This window comes from Anabrus simplex, chromosome 2, assembly GCF_040414725.1.
Source record: "Anabrus simplex isolate iqAnaSimp1 chromosome 2, ASM4041472v1, whole genome shotgun sequence".
NCBI lineage: Eukaryota > Metazoa > Arthropoda > Insecta > Orthoptera > Tettigoniidae > Anabrus > Anabrus simplex.
The window spans coordinates 269,142,724-269,162,433 of NC_090266.1; the positions used below are offsets into that span (position 1 = coordinate 269,142,724).

The 19,710-nt window shown below is 38.5% G+C and overlaps 1 protein-coding gene across 2 annotated transcripts in view; it reads right to left on the bottom strand.

Annotated features, from left to right (window-relative positions):
- The window catches only part of LOC136864045 (oxysterol-binding protein-related protein 9), an 830,446-nt gene that overhangs the window by 19,797 nt on the left and 790,939 nt on the right, over window positions 1–19,710 (bottom strand). For both annotated transcript variants that reach the window (XM_067140573.2, XM_067140572.2), the window contains one exon: window positions 10,399–10,520. In XM_067140573.2, the coding sequence (XP_066996674.1) occupies window positions 10,399–10,520 (122 nt within the window). The remainder of the gene's footprint in view (window positions 1–10,398; window positions 10,521–19,710) is intronic.

Here is a 19,710-nt window from a genome sequence, read left to right on the forward strand (position 1 = left end):
ATATTCTTCACAATGTATGGCCATACAAAATCTAAAATCACCATCAGCATCTGTTACTAAAAAAAACAAACATCGCAACACCTATAGCTACTGGATTGACGGAGTAGTTTCAACAATTTTCATCACGGGTTTGTTTGAGCACTTTATATGTTGTCATAACATTTGAAAATACAGTACACTGAGCTCGATAGCTGCAGTCACGTAAGTGCGGCCCCAGTATCCAGTATTCGAGAGATAGTGGATTTGAATCCCATTGTCGGCAGCCCTGAAGATGGTTTTCCGTGGTTTCCCATTTTCACACCAGGCAAATGCTGGGGCTGTACCTTAACTAAGGCCACGGATGCTTCCATCCCATTCCTAGGCCTTTCCTGTCCCATTGTTGCCATAACACATATCTGTCGGTGCGACGTAAAACAAATAGAAAAAAAATACAGTACATAACACGTTGTTACCACTAACACAATGATATGATGACTCTACCTCTCAGTTAATATTGGTTGGGGTCAGAAGTTGTGTGTTCTATTGAGTTTCATATAGGGAAAAGCAAAAGTTACATTTTCAGCATATGAAGCTGTTCTTTAAAAGGGAAAAAGCAATACTGTCAAGTGTATGAAGGGAGCTCCACTAGTGAATCAATGGTTTAGAAGTCCCTTGCAAAATTCATAAATAGGAATTCAATCTTAAGAGCTGCAGATACAATACAAGAGTTAATAGAGCTGGTTCTTAGCCATTATTTGTATATACACTTCACATTCTGATGTATACATCCCATGCAACCTATTGGAGTAAAACTGTATAAACCAGGTGCCCTTGTCAGACAACTTCAGTTATGCTACAAGGCAAAAAGATTGAAAGAGACCAGCTATGCGTAGCTTAGCGGATCCATTGCAAGTGTATTCTGCTCAAAGAAAGCACTGCTCATTGGCTGAATGGTTAGTATGCTGGCCTTTGGCTAAAGGGTTTCCGGTTCCAATTCCCAGCCGGGATGGGGATTTTAACCTTCGTTGGTTAATTCCTTTCGCTCAGAGGCTGTGTGTATGCGTCGCCTTCAACATTAGAATTCACCTTGGGTAGGGCCCCATCTTCAGAGATGCACAAGATGCCTATTGGGCACCAACTCGAAAGACCTATACCGTTCTTGTTTACGAAAGACAAGAAAGGATAAAATTAAAACATGGAAATACAAGGCAGGAACTCCATTTCAGTAGCCTGGAGACAACAGTTCACAAAAATATCTATGGTAGTCCTGCATGGCCCAAATCTTTGTTGCTCTTGTTACAGTTTAGGTTCAAAAATTTGTAAATATTGTTTGCCAGGATGGACTCCTATATCTTCACCTCACGAGAGAGAATGGTTATAGCTCTCTAGTTGGTACACTTATTAACGTCACCTTTCTCAAACAATGGAATGACGACCCTTACTTTCAGTCCTGGGATTTTTAATTATCTTCCATAATAATACAGCAAACCACAATCTCTTTAACATCAAAAAATGAAACAAAAATAAATAATGATCACAAAACAAGACAATGTCTCACAACAGATTATTAACAATATCTACATCATCTACAAATCCAATCTCATTTCTGTAAAATTGAACAAGAACACGACCGAGTGAAAATCAATAAATGGTGGTGTAAGACAAGGCTGCAGACTCTCCCCTCTACTTTTTATAATATATATGAAAGCAATAATGAAAACTTGGAAACAAGGACGCCATGGATCAATATCAATAAACAGACGCCTCTAACACCTAGACGCCATATTACATGCTGATGATGTAGCATTGCTGGCTACGATGGAAGATGACCTACAAAGATCAGTTTTCAATTAAAAAATGTTTCCTCAGATTTTAATATGATTATTTCAACAGAAAAGACAAAAATAATGGCCTTCAAGGGAAGAGAACCGATTCCTAGTACAACATGTTTAACTAATACAACACTGGAAAGAATAAATGTGTTCAATTATCTCGGGTACACTTATCATACCAAACAGAATTAGATATACCAACAAAAATTAATAAATTCACAAATTCTGCAGGCATAATAAACATCACGAAACCATTACTTGTTCAGAAACATACTCCATTGCACCTTTATAAAACCCTAGCTAAACCTACACCTTGCTATGGCTGTGAGGCCTGGACGTCAAGATCTCAAGACTTGTCTCGAATTACAGCATGAGAAATGACATTCATGCGTTGTACAGCAGGGTATACAAAATGGGACCATAAAAGAAATGAAGAGGTGCTAAAAGAACTGAAAGTACAACCGATAACTGACTACATCTTCAGTTATCAGGAAAGCTGGGAACATCATATACAATGGATGGAACTTGGTAGATTAACAAGAGAGATTCTTCGATACCAACCCAGAGGCAAAAGATCTGTAGAATGTCCGATGAAGATACGGAGGAAAAATAAAAGACCGTAACGGGACACATGGCCCAATACTTGGAAAAAAGATGACTGATCTTGGTCTGTAGCCTGGTGCGTGTGTCTTGAAGTATCTTCATTTTTTCTGTTTTGTTTTTGAGATCACCTGTTGTTAATTTGTAGTTCTTTAATATCCTTCTTAATTTCTGTGATCCATTTAATCTTGGTCTTGCTCTTCCATAATTTTCCAATTATTCTTCTCCTGATTCTAGTGTCAGGTGCTCTGATAAGATGTCCAAAGAATGATATACTGTATGTTTTTTCCTAATCATGCTCAATACTGGTTCAATTTCCTCAAAAACTGTTTTATTTGATGCTATACTCCATTGTCCATTAACTTGATACTATTTAACTTCTTGAGTGCCAACGTTGATAATATCAATGCTTGGAAATTATGCAAGAAGTGCTGGTGTTGATATAATCAAAGCTTTGTTTAACTTGACATCGTTCCTTCTGTAATCGCTAGATAGCACTATCGTCATACTTTCTCTATAGCAGGGTCTTTTAACTTCCTCATTTGGCCACTTGGAAGAGTCTGTAGTTATTTTGTTTTGAAATATTAAATTTTCTTTTGAGTGAGTCACAGCTGATTGACATACAACATGGCAGCATCCAGCAGTAAACATGCTCTGCTTGAAGAACAAGAAATTGGCGCTGTTTTAAGTGAATCCTCAGATGAAGGGGGCGTTTTCTTGGCCTTTGAAGAAAGTGAAAGCGAGTTTAATAATAGTGAACGTGACAGTGACTTAGGAACATATCAGCAAAATGATAATGGTGCAAATGGCCATTATATCAGAGATGTTGATGACGAATACATTGATGACTGGAAGTAAATAAAGATAGGTGAGGATAATCCACCTCAGTTTACAACACCTTTCATGGAAGTACAGGGTCCCCCACCAGAATCAAAGCCATCGTCATATATATGTGAATGCAATAATGGGAATTTGGAAACAAGGACGCCATGGATCAATATCAATAAATAGACGCCTCAAACACCTAGACGCCATATTATATGCTGATGACATTGCATTGCTGGATCACAGGGCATAGATGTGAATTTTAAAACTTTTGTGTAATGTGAATGTTGGAATGTGATATTGTGGTTTGTTTCCTTCTCTTCTTGTACTTAGTAATCTCCCAAATAAACATCATCACCGATGGGGAATCAAATTCTGGATAAAGAAAAGGGCCTTGGCCTACCATGCGACCACTGCTCAGCCTGAAGGCCTGCAGATTACGAGGTGTCGTGTGGTCAATATTCTTCAATATTCTTGTGACAGAAACAAACCGCTATGCTCAACACTTCATTTCCCATCCCAATCTTATGCCAAAATCCAGAGTAAAACTGTGGAAACCAGTAACATTGCCGGAGATGAAGGCATTTGTGATCTGTATTTTGAACATGGGCATAATTCGCAAACCATCCATATTTAGCTACTGGTCAGTAAATAGTTCCATGCTAACACCATGGTTCCAACAAATATTTTCTTGCAATAGATTTCAATTTATTCTTCAGCTTTTTCACATGGTAGATAATTCTAAACTTTATAAACTTCCTCCAACTGGTGACCCTTCATATGATCCATGTGCAGAATTTCAGCCCATAGTAGACCATACAAATCTGACCTTCAGGCACTTTTACACTCCGCATCAGCAGCTTAGAATCGATGAGTCTTTGATTGGAACTAAATCACATACCCAGTTATTACAATATCTCCCAAATAAACATCATCATCGATGGGGAATCAATATCAATAAATAGACGCCTCAAACACCTAGACGCCATATTATATGCTGATGACGTTGCATTGCTGGATCACAGGGCATAAATGTGAATTTTAAAACTTTTGTGTAATGTGAATGTTGGAATGTGATATTGTGGTTTGTTTCATTCTCTTCTCGTAGTTAGTGAGCTGTCTTCCTTCATAGTGTTTTTTCATGCAATATAGTACTTTGCTAATTTATTTGCCGATTCTAAAAGAACACAGATGGATGAAATGTCACATTTCTGTCAATTATGAACCATTCCGTGTTTTCAATTTGAGTATGAGACTGAAACATCATATTTAGTGCCAAACTGAAAAAAAAAGAAATCAAAAAAGTTATAGATTTTTCACATACTCGTCATTAATTATATTTAAAGTTTTGGAATGCTAAATGGGAGAATGGAATGTTGAGCACCTTCCAAAAACAGGATTCACGTGACTAACTTCAGTAGTTTAAAAATTATGAACATTTATCCAAACCTCTGCATATTTAGTAAACTGGGCCTGGCACTTTCAGCACTGTACCAAGCAATTTCAGCCAGCACTCAAAGGGTTATATATGCATGTTCTAATTATTCTTCTTTCTGTCTTAAGTATTTTGTCTGTTTCAGCTGTATTAGTAGTTTTAAAAATGGTTACATTAGCATAAGTTATTTTCTGGCTTTGTGACTGTTTTATAATGTTTTAATTTTGCTGCTATCAATAACCTTTTTTTTATATATATATAATTGGCTTTGTTTAATTTATTTATTCTGTTTTGCCAAACTGGTTTCTCATTACAATTATAAGTTATGATTTCTCCTAAACACATATATTTATCAACAATTTTGATTTCTTGCCCATCAATTGTTATTTTATTTACCAGTAGAAGATGTGTAAACATGAAATCAGTTTTTCAAAGGATATTGTAAGACCTATTTTTTTGTGCTATTTCCTGTAGAAATTCAATTTGGTGTTGAGTTTCCTGAATATTGTTGGACAATAGAGCAAGGTCATCAGCAAATCTTAAACAGTTTAGACTTAAATTTTGTTTGGAACTTCCCACTTTTATGTTCTTTGGGTTGATACCATTCCCTTATTATAAATTCTAATGCACAACTAAAAGTAATGGTGATGAACAGACTCCTTGTCTTAAACCTTTTTTAATAAAAAATGGTTCAGAAATCCCTCCTCAAAACTTTACTTCTGATATGACATGGAATGCAAAATTGCATAACATTTTTAACATGGTCTATGTATACACTCATATGAAAGCAGCTTGTAAACATAAAAAGAAGGCTTATCAGAAATGGCTCCAAACAAGGGCTGATGCAGACAGGGAATTGTACGTAGATGAAAGAAACAGAGTGAAATAAATAGTTGTTGAATCCAAAAAGAAGTCATAAGAAGATTTTGGTAATAACCTGAAAAGGATAGGTCAAGCAGCAGGGAAACCTTTCTGGATAGTAATAAAGAATCTTAGGAAGGGGAAATGAATAGTGTTTTGGGTGATTCAGGTGAACTCATAATAGATCCCAGGGAATCACTGGACAGGTTGAGGGAATATTTTGAAAATCTTCTCAACATGAAAGGAAATCTTCCTGGTGGTGTTGCAAAAAATCAAGCTTATGAGGAGGAAGAAAATGATCTTGGTGAAATTGCGCTTGAGGAAGTGGAAAGGATGGTACATGAACTCCGCTGTCATAAAGCAGCAGGAATAGATGAAATTAGACTTGAAATGGTGAAGTATAGTGGGAAGGCAGGTATGAAATGGCTTCATAGAGTAGTAAGATTAGCATGGAGTGTTGGTAAGGTACCTTCAGATTGGACAAAAGCAGTAATTGCACCTATCTGTAAGCAAGGGGACAGGAAGGATTGCAACAACTATCGAGGTATCTCATTGATTAGTATACCAGGCAAAGTATTTACTGGCATCTTGGAAGGGAGGGTGCATTCAGTGGTTGAGAGGAAGTTGGATAAAAATCAGTATGGTTTCAGACCACAGAGAAGCTGTCAGGATCAGATTTCAGTATGCGCCAGGTCAGTGAAAAATGTTACAAGAGGAGTAGACAGCTGTGTTTATGTTTCGTAGATCTAGAGAAAGCATATGACAGGGTAGTGAGGGAAAAGATGTTTGCCATATTGGGGGACTATGGAATTATGGGTAGATTATTAAAATCAATCAAAGGCATTTATGTTGAAAATTGGGCTGCAGTGAGAATTGATGGTAGAATGAGTTCTTGGTTCAGGGTACTTACAGGGTTTAGACAAGGCTGTAATCTTTCACCTTTGCTGTTCGTTGTTTACATGGATCATTTGCTGAAAGGAATAAAGTGGCAGGGAGGGATTCAGTTAGGTGGAAATGTAGTAAGCAGTCTGGCCTATGTTAACGACTTGGTCTTAATGGCGGATTGTGCCGAAAGCCTGCAGTCTAATATCTTGGAACCTGAAAATAGGTGCAATGAGTATGGTATGAAAATTAGCCTCTCGGACTAAATTATTGTCAGTAGGTAAGAAATTCAACAGAATTGAATGTCAGATTGGTGTTACAAAGCTGGAACAGGTAGATAATTCTAAGTATTTAGGTTGCGTGTTCTCGCAGGGTGGTAATATAGTGAGATTGAAGCAAGGTGTAGTATAAAACTAATGCAGTTAGCTCATAGTTGCGATCGACAGTGTTCTATGAGAAGGAAGTCAGCTCCTTTACATCAGTCTGTTTTCAAACCAACTTTGCTTTATGGGAGCGAAAGCTGGGTGGACACAGGATATCTTATTCATAAGTTAGAAGTAACAGACATGAAAGTAGCGAATGCAAAATTTATAACTTCAAAGTTGAACACTGAAACAGACAATAATAAACTAAACTCTGCGTATGAGCTCTTGGCTTTAGCTTAAATAGCAACTCTAGAGAGAGGCATGTGTTGTTGGTTGTAATGCTCAATCCAATCCATTCTCTCCATCGTTTCCGAGCGACTTTTGGTCACTCTAGTCACATTTATGTTAGTAGAAGACTGAGCAGTTTCTCGAATTCATTCCACATTGTCACGAATAGTTCTCATAGCGATCCAAAACTTCTTTGTTTCTAACGAATATTATTTTGGTACACGTTTCTTTCCTTCGACAGGGACACTTTCTTTCCTGTTACTCGACATTTTAAATATGAAACCCGTCAAATGTAACATCACAGCTCTACTGACCGGAACTGACAATTCACGTCTCGACAAACACGATGGAAGATGTGCGTAGAGATGTGCCTGCCCCGTTTAACCTTGGTGCGCGACGTAGTGTATGTTAGAGTTCGGCACGCATGTCTGTACCCGCCTTAAGGCATTACAGCTTCCACATACTGTTAACAGATGGCAGCACTAGACTTAAAACGAAAATCGCGTATGTGCGAAATCACGGATAACGAATCCGTGTATAATGGAGTTTACCTGTATCAGTAACAGACTTGCATCCAGTGTATGTGCATCAACTGAGAGCAATTGAGATACAAGAGCAATTGGAGATAATGTAAAAGACATCAGATACATGGTTGCTGATGTCTTCCAACCTCTTAGTAAGTCTGTTCTGAAATGTATTTGCTATCTTATTTTCACTGAATTCTTCTGCATTCTTTAGCACACAGTTCCTAATTAATTCACCATCACTTAATAATAATAATAATAATAATAATAATAATAATAATAATAATAATAATGTTATTTGTTTTACGTCCCACTAACTACTTTTTAAGGTCTTCGGAGACGCCGAGGTGCCGGAATTTAGTCCTGCAGGAGTTCTTTAACGTGCCAGTAAATCTACCGACACGGGGCTGTCGTATTTGAGCACCTTCAAATACCACCGGACTGAGCCAGGATCGAACCTGCCAAGTTGGGGTTAGAAGGCCAGCGCCTTAACCGTCTGAGCCACTCAGCCTGGCTCACCATCACTTAATGGATCTTTTAACTTTAGTGAGCCGATAAGTCACAATGCAAGATGCCAGCACAAATCCTCCATGTTTAGCTTGATTTCTTTTTTGCTGGTAGTTTTTTTCTTCTGCTATTTGCTTTATGTCCACCAACACAGATAGGTCTTATGGCGATGATGGGATAGGAAAGGTCTAGGAGTGGGAAGGAAGCAGCTGTGGCCTTAATTAAGGTACAGCCCCAGCAATTGCCTGGTGTAAAAATGGGAAACCACGGAAAACCATCTTCAGGGCTGCCAACAGTGAGGTTTGAACCCACTATCTCCAGGATGCAAGCCCACAGCTGCGCAACCCTAACCGCACGGCCAACTCACCTGGTTGCTAGTAGTTTAATATCACCCTATCACATTGAAGGTTTTCTGCAACATAAGGATGGAAAAGTGATAGGATTTGGATAGGAGCGACCGTGGCCTCAATTAAGGTACAGCCCCAGAATTCCGGGTGTGAAAATGGTAAACCATGTAAAACAATCTTCAGGGCTGCCAATGGGATTTGAACCCACCATCTCCCGAATGCAAGCTCACAGTTACGCAACCCTAACCACACGGCCAATTTGCTTGGTAGCTTCATTAGTAAAAATAGCTTAGTGCTGCAAAAGTTTCTTCTTTAACTGACCACACACATTTTTTTTCTTGGTTCAAACCAAAGTTTTTCAAAATTTTTGTTAATGGTTTGTCATAGGTCTCTTCAGGTTGTACTCCTTCAAAATTGCTAGCACTTTAAGACACACTAAAGCACCGTAGTTTGTCGTCTCTATTCAATATTTAAAAAATTATCACTCCCCCTCAGATTTGAATTATCTGTTTTCCCTGTAGACGTTTCTCATCTTACTGAGACAAAGTATCACTCACAGACCTTGAGTTCCACACACACCATGTCCACATTTTAAATATGCACTAATAACTGAGATACATCAGTGCTACCTAGAATTGCCAAACTATCCATCACTAAAGAAAGAATTTAACATTTAACAGTAAACACCCCGTCCCCCGCGAGCCAACATGCAGGGAGCAGGTACCATTATTGTGTCATAAATCTGTCATCAATTTAACCTTTTGTTCAGCATTATCTTCATCACTGTTACGATAGAGTTAAGGGATGCTTATTTTGCTCTCTCCTCAAACTTCAAGATGTGTTCACTGTTGTAAAACAGGATGGAGCTTTAAAATATCAAACTGAGTGAGAATGAATAGTCTACTGCAAAACACTGTAAACTTGTGAGGCACTCTAGTAAAAACTAAATACTACATCCAAACAGTCATTAAGTTACGATTTTGAAACGCAAACCTCAGACAACCGAGTGCCGCAATGTATCATTTCGCAGGCCGCATCCGACCCCCAGGGTGCCATATGGGCATCACCAGCCTAGACAGAAGAGTCCTTAATCATGTGGCTCAGCCAGTTTACCAGAAACATTGCAAGACTGTCACGGACAACACCTCACTACTCTGGCATCGGTGACCACTTGTCAGGGCACTCTGATTGAGGATCGTAAGCGTAACGCATATAGGTCCCTATTTATCTCAGAGCTTCTCGCCAAACATGAAAATTCTGTGCGGTGATATCCCTTCTATTCATCTGTGTCGTCCGGCTCTTTGGCTTAATGGTTAGCGTAACGACCTTCGGTCCAGGGATCCCTGGGTTTGATTCCTGGCCGCGTTGGAGATTTTAACCTCCATTGGTTAATTCCGATGGCTCGGAGGCTGGGTGTATGTGCCATCTTCATCATTAGAATTCATCATAGGTAGGGCCCCATCCTCACACTCGTAGACATGCAGGTCACCTATACGGCATCAACTCGAAAGACCTGCACCAGGCCAGGCCTCTTGAGAGAGAGAGAGAGAGAGAGAGAGAGAGACACACACACAATATTTAATAAATGTATTTCTAATAATGACAATTCAGATAGTCCCATTACAAAATTATTTCTACAGGACTGAGCTGAAACGTACAAGAAGAAAATGCATTACAACAAAAAAGATTGTTCTCACAGACATGCAACCAGTATATAACAGGAACATCAAACTTTTTTTTTATCAATATTGTAAATATATGTTACCTCTGAATTTATAATCAATTATCAACCAAACCACAGATTAGCTTGTTTACCGAAGGGGACTGAGAAGATAAATGAAAGGAAATATGTCGTTACAATACACTGGTATTTTGACACAATAAAACAGGAAAATGATTTAAATATTGTATTGATTGGGAACCTGAAATTGCACTGAAAATTTAATAAATTACCTTAGGCCAGCTGTAACTTCCATCCACACACGACGGGATTCGTTGCTAGCTTGTTCTTTAATTGGACGTACAATTTTCTTCACAATTTGAAGTTTGGAAACATCAACAAATGGTTCCACTCTCTGTAATAAAAGAATGTCAAATTAATCTCTTGTACAATCTAACATTATAATAATGATATGCTGTAGACCTTAAGTGTTGCTATTCGGGAAACCTGTGCACCAAGTATACATAATCACGATGATGCATTTTCTTGATAGATCAGAAGTAGCGTTGCCGAGGTAAATGATTTTTGAAGAATGGGCTAAGACCATGGCACGTACAGGATGCGCTCAGCATCGAACCAGTGGATTTTTTCAGCTTCGAATAACCCAGTCGAGTTTCATTTTCACTGATAGATGGCAATAGAGTAGCAACTGCTGGAAAACCACAATAAACATTTCCGACTTAGTTGTAATTGCATATACACAGTCAAATCACATTAGGACGATCACTTCCTACATCTGACGTAGGTAGAATCCATTAAGTCCATTAAGTTATGTTACATGTCATATGCTGGTATGGTGTAGACATCGAATCATTGTTGGCAGAGGTAAAAAGGGCTAATATAGCCAAGTTGCAGAAAGGAACAAGGTGATTCAGCTTTTGGTCCAAGAGTGGCAATATATCTCAAACAGTTGAGTTTATATAACTTTTAAAGTTTACCAGTCTATCAACATACAAATTATAATACTTAGAACACTACTAGAACACTAGTAACAATTAGAACACTATAATATACCCATAAAAATGCACTGAATACTGTAAATTAACAATGAATAATGTTAATTGCGCTGATAGTGTTCTAATTCGTATTTCAACAAACTGGAAAATTCAGAAGTTATATTGAGTCCACACGGAAAAGGAAAACAGTTGTAATATTTAGTTGTAATTGCATATACACAGTCATTTGCCTTGTGTGAAAGTAAAAGCATTTTCACTACCCGCAAATTCTAGCGAGAGGCTTAAGGATCACTCAAAGGATTCTTGTGCGACAACCTTGTAAACAATTTAACAAGGAACTTCTTACACTCATCTTTGAAATGAAGAACCTCAAGTTTTCTGAAATCTACAACAGCAAAAGGTGCACCAAATTCCACACCAGTATCCATAGGCAGAGTTACCACTAGGTGGCAGGAAAAAGGGAAAGAAACAGCAGGACCAAACACTGAACAAAACACACCCAGAGAATTTTAATAATAATTATACAGTAGAGTCTCGATTATCCGACTTAAACGGAACCTGGAGTACGCCGGATCACCGAAAATGTCGGATAATACGGAATCACTTTGAAAATGAACTAAAACAAACAGGAAGGCTATACTGTATTATGTACTATGTTTTACGGGACTCTATTTATTGACTTATTAATTCAATTGTACAGTAGATGCAGTACTCTTTTCTTACTATACCTGTAGCCAGGTGCAGACGTCTTGGCTTGGGCTGCAAGAGTTTTGATGTCAGCATCTTGAAATTCAGCCCATTCTCATCACAATTAAAAATCTGATCACCGGATAATCCTTCAGCAAGAATTATTTCTTGAAATTGTCTTTTAAATTTCATAACGTCATCGAATTTAGCTGACAGTTTTTCTCCACAGATATTAAGCTGCCCAATGCCGTACCGTTTTTTCCACCAATCAAGCCACCCAGCACTGGCAGTAAAATTAGGGTCCCTTTATTAAACTCCTTCTGGATATACACTGCCATTTATTGCAGAATGGGGCCAGATATTGGCAAGCCCTTTTCCTGGTTTTTAGTGAACCAAAGAAATAGTGCTTCACTTTTTCGTACTCACAATTTTCATTGTTTTTTTCTAATTTTCAGTGCATCACTTGTTGCTCTGATATAGCACCACTTTTCAATTTATTCCCTCGTTGTTTCCAGTCTCCCACTGTAACACGTCCAACAGCATAATCTGAAGCCACTTTTTGGAGAGTTTCCCCTTTGTCCAGTCTCTTTAACCCACTCTACTTGTCTTCCACAAAAACAATCACTTTCTTAAGTTTACTCGCCATACTCACAGAGGATATGAAAACTATAACATCCGCACCCAACCAATACTACATTGAACAATCCTACCGCATGACTGCCAGTGCTTGTCCCACAGTCGCACCCTCCACACCCTGTGTCCCAGAATTGCATCCACCTAAAGTTCAAATTAAGACTACCAGTGTCGGATAACACGGAGTGTCGGATAAGCGAAGGTCGGTTGAGCGAGACTCTACTGTAATAATAATAATAATAATAATAATAATAATAATGGTATTTGCTTTACGTCCCACTAACTACTTTTTAAGGTCTTCAGAGAAAGGGAATTTTAAATTGAAATTTAGAATGTATTTTCAAAGTTATATTTTATTTTCATTTTCTTTGGTAATCTTTTCAAAGCAACAACAATAACATTTTAATAAACAGAAACAATCTTTAACAAGAAGATATTTGACCAGGGAGAAGCAGCTCCCATGAGTATGAGAGTCTACGCCGGAACAATAGTTTTACATTCATCTTTGGCAGAAAACTTAAGTCATCAGAAAGCAAAGTGAATAAGGGAAACGAAGGTACACACTTGTATGTACTTAAATTTAAATTGAAATCATACCCAAACCGGGGGTTACACCATGTCCGTAGAAAGCCTAGAAACCTACATGGCACAACCTAACTGAAAATAAGGAAACCCTACATTAAAATTAAGATAGTCACAGCAGGCCCTAACTGTTACATGCTAGAGGGGAACGCTGGTATCTTCCCGTCGCCACATGCAGACAAGTTCACATGTTAACTCAATTAGCTGCCTACCTCGTTGCTGCCCCAGCCTCATCGTCATTTCCTCGAAGGAGAGGCGCACTTAAGGGGAGGTTGTAAGCTGCTTTGGGTAATTAAAAAATCAAATTTTAGATTTTATGTTATTTTGGTAGCCTCAAGGCCAATTTATAATGTACATAATATGCTTCTTTGCTGAAAATGTTTACTGAACACCATTTATAGGTCATTTAAATTCGATGTGTCCTGAATGCCACGCCCCCTTTTAAGATCCATTCATGAGATCCGGCATATTTTCGGTTTCCTGGGCTAGTTCCTTTCTATTTCAGAGGTTTGTGGTTTGCTGGGGAGTTCTGTGTGTTGGTAAGAATGGAAGACACCTTGTTTGGCCCACCCAGATCATCTTCGAAAATGTTTGCATGGTAGGACTCAAAACTCCGAGTTGTTCCATAACATGATTTAGACCAGGGTACAAAAGAGTGTTTGTGGGGAAATGGAGTTTGTTAATAGGTTTATATGATGCTGTGCTGGTATTCAATGAGGGGAACAATGGTAGGATTAAAGTATTGAAAAAACTGGGTATAGAACCACAAGTAAACATGATTGGCATGTGCTGTGAAATGGACAATTTCCGTATGAAAAAGTCTGATACCAAATTTCAAGCAAGTTCTAAAGAATCTAGGCAGTTAAAAAGACACCAGAAAAGTGGCAGAGAAGATGAAGACAACCCTGATGATCCTGAATACTGGCGTGGTGCACATTAAGGTAACACTTATCTTTAAGAGCATTTTTCATCACTTTTGCTTTTTTCGAGACAAATGTTCCTTTTTCTCAGGAAGTATTAACAATAACACTCTGAATTTTTTTCAGTAATTCAATATGATCAACAAAAGGATTGTATGTTTTCTTGTGATTTTACCATAAATTGAAAAAAAAATATTATTTTATGTTTTTGTAGATAAATAAGTTGAAAATTTAACATTAAAAAAATATATTAAAAATATTTTTTACACACACACATTTCCAAAAATGCCATTTAAAGATAAAATATGGATCTAAATATCTGTAAGGTTTTGTTTCAATAGGTTAAATACTTAATGAGAAAAAGGAACATGAAGTTGACAAACTTAACATGGCAGAGATGGGGCTTACAACCTCCCCTTAACATTGCACACTGCCACATTGAGATAAAATCCATGAGAGTCAAGCTTACAGTATTTATAGATGAGCTGGGTGCTGATTGGTTGATGACAATTAGTAGGCTGATTGGTTGATAATGACATTACCGGACAGCAGTAGCAACTTAGAAACAAAAGACTCTAGCCCAGTATGTGCAAACCCCACAACAGAATCAATTCTCAACTAAGTTGAACACAGTCCAAAATTATAGGTGGCACTCATTTCAACAGTAGTGACATCTTGTAAAGAACCAGTAATTTAAGTGGATATTGGTCAGTTCAGCCTGTCTCCGTGAGACATCATTATATTCAGGCATTAGAAGGGATGCCTATAACTAGGGAGAGGCCATGAGCCTGTCATAGACACATTCAAAGTTTTACTATCCAATGAGCAAATGATATTCGGGTAAGGGGAGATAACGAGGAAGAGATAGGAGAATATAAAGTGAACTTGCCAGGTGTTAAACAGGGAAGGGCAGAGTGTAGGGTAGGGCTGTACATCAGGAATACTACTGCACACAACACAGATCCTGTTAGGCAGGTAAATGAGCGAATGATGTGGGTAGATTCGACAATTGGAGGAATTAGGATGAGAACTGTCTCAGTGTATTCACCATGTGAGGGTGCCGATAAGGATGAAGTCTTGGGAAGATTTTGGTAATAACCTGGAAAGGCTAGGTCAAACAGCAGGTAAACATTTCTGGACAGTAATAAAGAATCTTAGGAAGGAAGGGGAAAAAAAGGAATGAATAGTGTTTTGGGTAATTCAGGTGAACTCATAATACATCCTAGGGAATCCCTGCACAATGTGGAAGGAATATTTTGAAAATCTTCTCCAAGTAAAAGGAAATCTTCCTGGTGACGTTGTGAACAACTGAGCTCATGGAGACTAGGACAGTGATGTTGGTGAATTTACACTTGAATGAAATGAGTGGTAAATAAACTCCATTGTCATAAAACAGCAGGAAGAGATGAAATTATACAAATGGTGAAATATAGTGGAAAGGCAGGGATGAAATGTCTTCATAGAGTGCTAAAATTAGCAATGAATATTAGTAAGATACCTTCTGACTGGACAAAAGCAGTAACTGCACCTCACTATAAGCAAGGGAACAGGAAGGATTGCAACAACTATTGAGGAATTCCATTGATCAGTATACCCGGCAAAGTGGTCATCTTGGAAGGTAGAGTGCAATTAGTGGTTGAGAGAAAGCTGGATGAAAACCCGTGTAGTTTCAGACCACAGAGGGGTGGTCAGGAACAGATTTTCAGTATGTGCCGGGTAACTGAAAAATCCTACGAGAGGAATAGGCTTAGGTTTCATAGATCTAGAGAAAGCATACGACATAGTACCGAGGGAAAATATGTCAGCCATACTGGGGGGATAGGGGTTAAGGGTAGATTATTAAAATAAATCAAAGGCATCAAATGGGCTGTGGTGAGAATTGATGGCAGAATGAATTTTTGGTTCAAGGTACTTAAAGGGGTTAGACAAAGCTGTAATCTTTCACCTTTGTTGTTCATAGCTTACATGGATCATCTGCTGAAAGGCATAAGTGGCAGAGAGGGATTCAGTTAGGTGGAAATGTAGTAAGCAGTCTGGCCTATGCTGACAACTTGGTCTTAATGGCAGATTGTGCTGAAAGCCTGCAGTCTAATATCTTAGCCTTTCAAAGACAAAGTTGATGTCAGTAGGTAAGGAATCCAAGAGAACTGAATGTCAGATTGGAGACACAATGCTGGGACACGTAGATTACTTGAAGTATTTAGGATATTTGTTTCCCCCAGAATGCTAGTCAGCTCCCGGATGAAACTATCTTTACATACGTCTGTTTTCAGACCAACTTTGCTTTATAGGAGTGAAAGCTGGGAGCATTCAGGATATCTTATTCATAAGTTAGAAGTAACAGGCTTTGAAAGTAGCAAGGATGATTTCTGGTACAAACAGGTGGGAACAATGGCAGGAGTGTACTCGGAATGAGAAGATAAAGGCTAAGTTAGGAATGACCTTGATGGATGAAAGTATACATATAAACCGGTCTCAGTGGTGGGGACATGTGAGGCTAATTGAGAAGGATAGGTTACCTACAAGAATAACGGACTCTGGTATGGAGAGTAAGAGAAGTAGAAGGAGAACAAGACAACGATGGCTGGACTCACGTTTCTAATTATTTAAAGATAAGAGGTATGGAAATAAATGAGGCCTCAGAACTAGTTACAACTAAAGGATTGTGGCGGAATTTAGTAAATTCACACACCGGGCGAGTTGGCCGTGCGGGTAGAGGCACGCGGCTGTGAGCTTGCATCCGGGAGATAGTACGTTCGAATCCCACTGTTGGCAGCCCTGAAGATGGTTTTCCGTAGTTTCCCATTTTCATACCAGGCAAATGCTGGGGCTCTACCTTAATTAAGGCCACGGCCGCTTCCTTCCAACTCCTAGGCCTTTCCTATCCCCTCGTCGCCATAAAACCTATCTGGGTCGGTGCAACGTAAAGCCCCTAGCAAAAAAAAAAGAAAGAAAAAAAAAAAAGTAAATTCACAGAGGCTTGTAGACTGAGTGCTGAAAGGCATGATGGTCTATAATGACGTATGTATGTATATATCAACAGCCACCAGTTTCATAGGGTTATGTTCATTATCTACGTACCTGTTTCTGAATGAAGAGGTGTACAATGCTTTGCAGAATGATGTACAGTTGAACAATCAAAATTTTGACAAATGAATAATTTTGAAATCCTGTATCAGGTATCACCATCCTCAGATGAGGCAGTACAGCTACAACAAAAGTGATTCAACTCGCTTATTGTTAAATGCATTGAACTGTAGGTAATACTGGAACGCTGACTGTATGGGAGCGAAGTGCGACTTCCGGTGCGACTAGCTGTATGGCAAGAAGGCATGACTGACGTATACGTACATGCGACGAGACACAAGTATCTTAACGAATTTTAAACATTTAGGCGGAATGTCTTTGCAAACTGCACGTGATTTATGGCAAAATATATATTTCAGAGGATTAATAGCAATTTGAAACTGAAAATAGCTAGTGGTATTGGATAAAATGAAAATATATTCTAGGCCTGATTAATCTCAAACATTTTCTCTTTAAGAGACCAAATACAGCACATGCATATACATACACTAAAAATAATAACCACCCCTGGAGCAATGGCCTCGAAGGGCCAGGGCCTAACAAGCGACCGCTGCTCACCCCTAAGGCCGGCAGATTAGGAACGGCGTGGGGTCAGTGCGACGAATCCTCTCAGCCGTTATTCTTGGCTTGCAAGACCGATACACTAGAAAGGCAATAAAATAGACGCCATACAAACAAAAGATATGCATAAAAAATATAGCCTAGTGATTTTAGACTGGAAATATCTGTGAATGATGATCCATTGAAAATACATTGCATTCAGTTTTTGAACCATATTTATTATCAGGACAAAGTCAGCATTTGTATGCGTGTATATATACATACATACATACACAATTTAACATTGGAATATACACTTAATAAACAAAATATATACACTTTACAAAATAATCAGTCACCACTGAGCTGCATTTAGGCCACCTACCCAGGTGGCTGATTCCCTATCAGTTGTTTCCCTAGTCTTTTCTGAAATGATTTCAAAGACGTTGAAAATGTATCGAACATCTCCCTTGGTAGATTATTCTAATCCCTAACTCCTCTTCCTATAAATGAATATTTGCACCAATTTGTCCTCTTGAATTCCAACTTTACCTTCATACTCTGATCCTTCCTACTTTTAAAAACACCACTCAACGTTATTCATCTACTGACGTCGTTCCACACCATCTCTCCAGTGACAGCTCAGAACATACCCCTTGGTCGAGCTGCTCTTCTCCTTACACCTAAGTCTTCCCAGGCCAAAGTTTACAACATTTTCATAACACTCACCCTTTGTCTGAAATCTCCCAGAACAAATCGTGCTTTTGTTTGGAATTTTTCCAGTTCTCAAATCAAGTAATCTTGCTGAGGGTCCCATATACTGGAACCATACTCTAATTGTGGTCTTACCAGTCACTTATGTGCCCTCTCCTATACATCCTTACAACAGCCCTTAAATACCCTCACATTCAACATTCTTCAGTGCAGTTTGAAATTTTAATCCAACTAAAGACTTCAAAATGTTAGAAATGAATATGCATACCTGTTTACGAGGGGTGGAGGTGTATGTGTGAGCAGGGGTGGGGTTGGGGATGATTCTCATGAGGGTACAGATAGGCCCTGATGTTAAAAATTCATTAAATGAATATACTGGCAACAAAATAATCATTAAACTTTTTACAACATCATGCATCCTGTTAATTTTTCACTATAATACAAGTGGTGAACAAAAAAGGTGTGTTTAGCCCACACATGGCTAAAAATTATAAGTTTGTTCAGTTTTGCTCTAACACTAGAAGAGTTGCCATGAGCTTTATACAAGGTTTGCTTTTTGCCATAACTCACTAGCCTAATAAAGGCAAGTTACCTCCAGTACTTAACTTCATTACCACTGACTGGACAATAATTTTGTCTATATTGCTAGCATTCATCTGCTCACCTAACACAACTCTCAACCTAAATTCAATCTCTGTGCACTGAATTATTCTTAGAACATCTGGAGAGCTTATCTCTTGAAACATGCTGCACAAAACTGTAACTAGTTTTATGGGGAACTGCATATGGAGTGATCAGGGAAACTCTCAGATTGTCTTATTACCATTGATCTACAACGAGAGCAAGTGAGGGACTTCAAAAGCCTCATCACAATGTACCCTCCAATGTAACACAAAATTTGTCCTGAAATTCAGACAATTGCATAGAAAGCAAATCTGAATATTCTTCTTCTATTCCTGTGTCATTACTCTCATTACATACACTTGAAACTGTTCTTTTCTGCAAACGAAATTCAAAAACAGAACCCAAATGAACCGAGTCGATATTCAAACAATTGCCAGCAGCAGTTACACTGTTTCTGAACAACAACCTTCTTAATGCCCATTTGAACTGCAGAGTATTGGGATTATTATTCCACCCCCCACGAGCTCGAATGCAGGAAAAGAACAACTCAATATGGTCCTGTGAAAACTTATATGTCAGCACATATTTAAATGGATTCTGTGCTCTTGTGAGTAATATTCTAGCAACTAAACTTATAGAAGTGGCAGCTATAATAAACCCCACACAGAACATTTTACGAGCATGGCACAGAAGTGGTACACTCTCAATCTTTAAGGACCTCAAGTAATCACAGGTTTCTGTGAAGCATTTTACCCAATACTGTTCTCCCTGAATGAACAATGGCCGTTTGTAACCCTTCTGA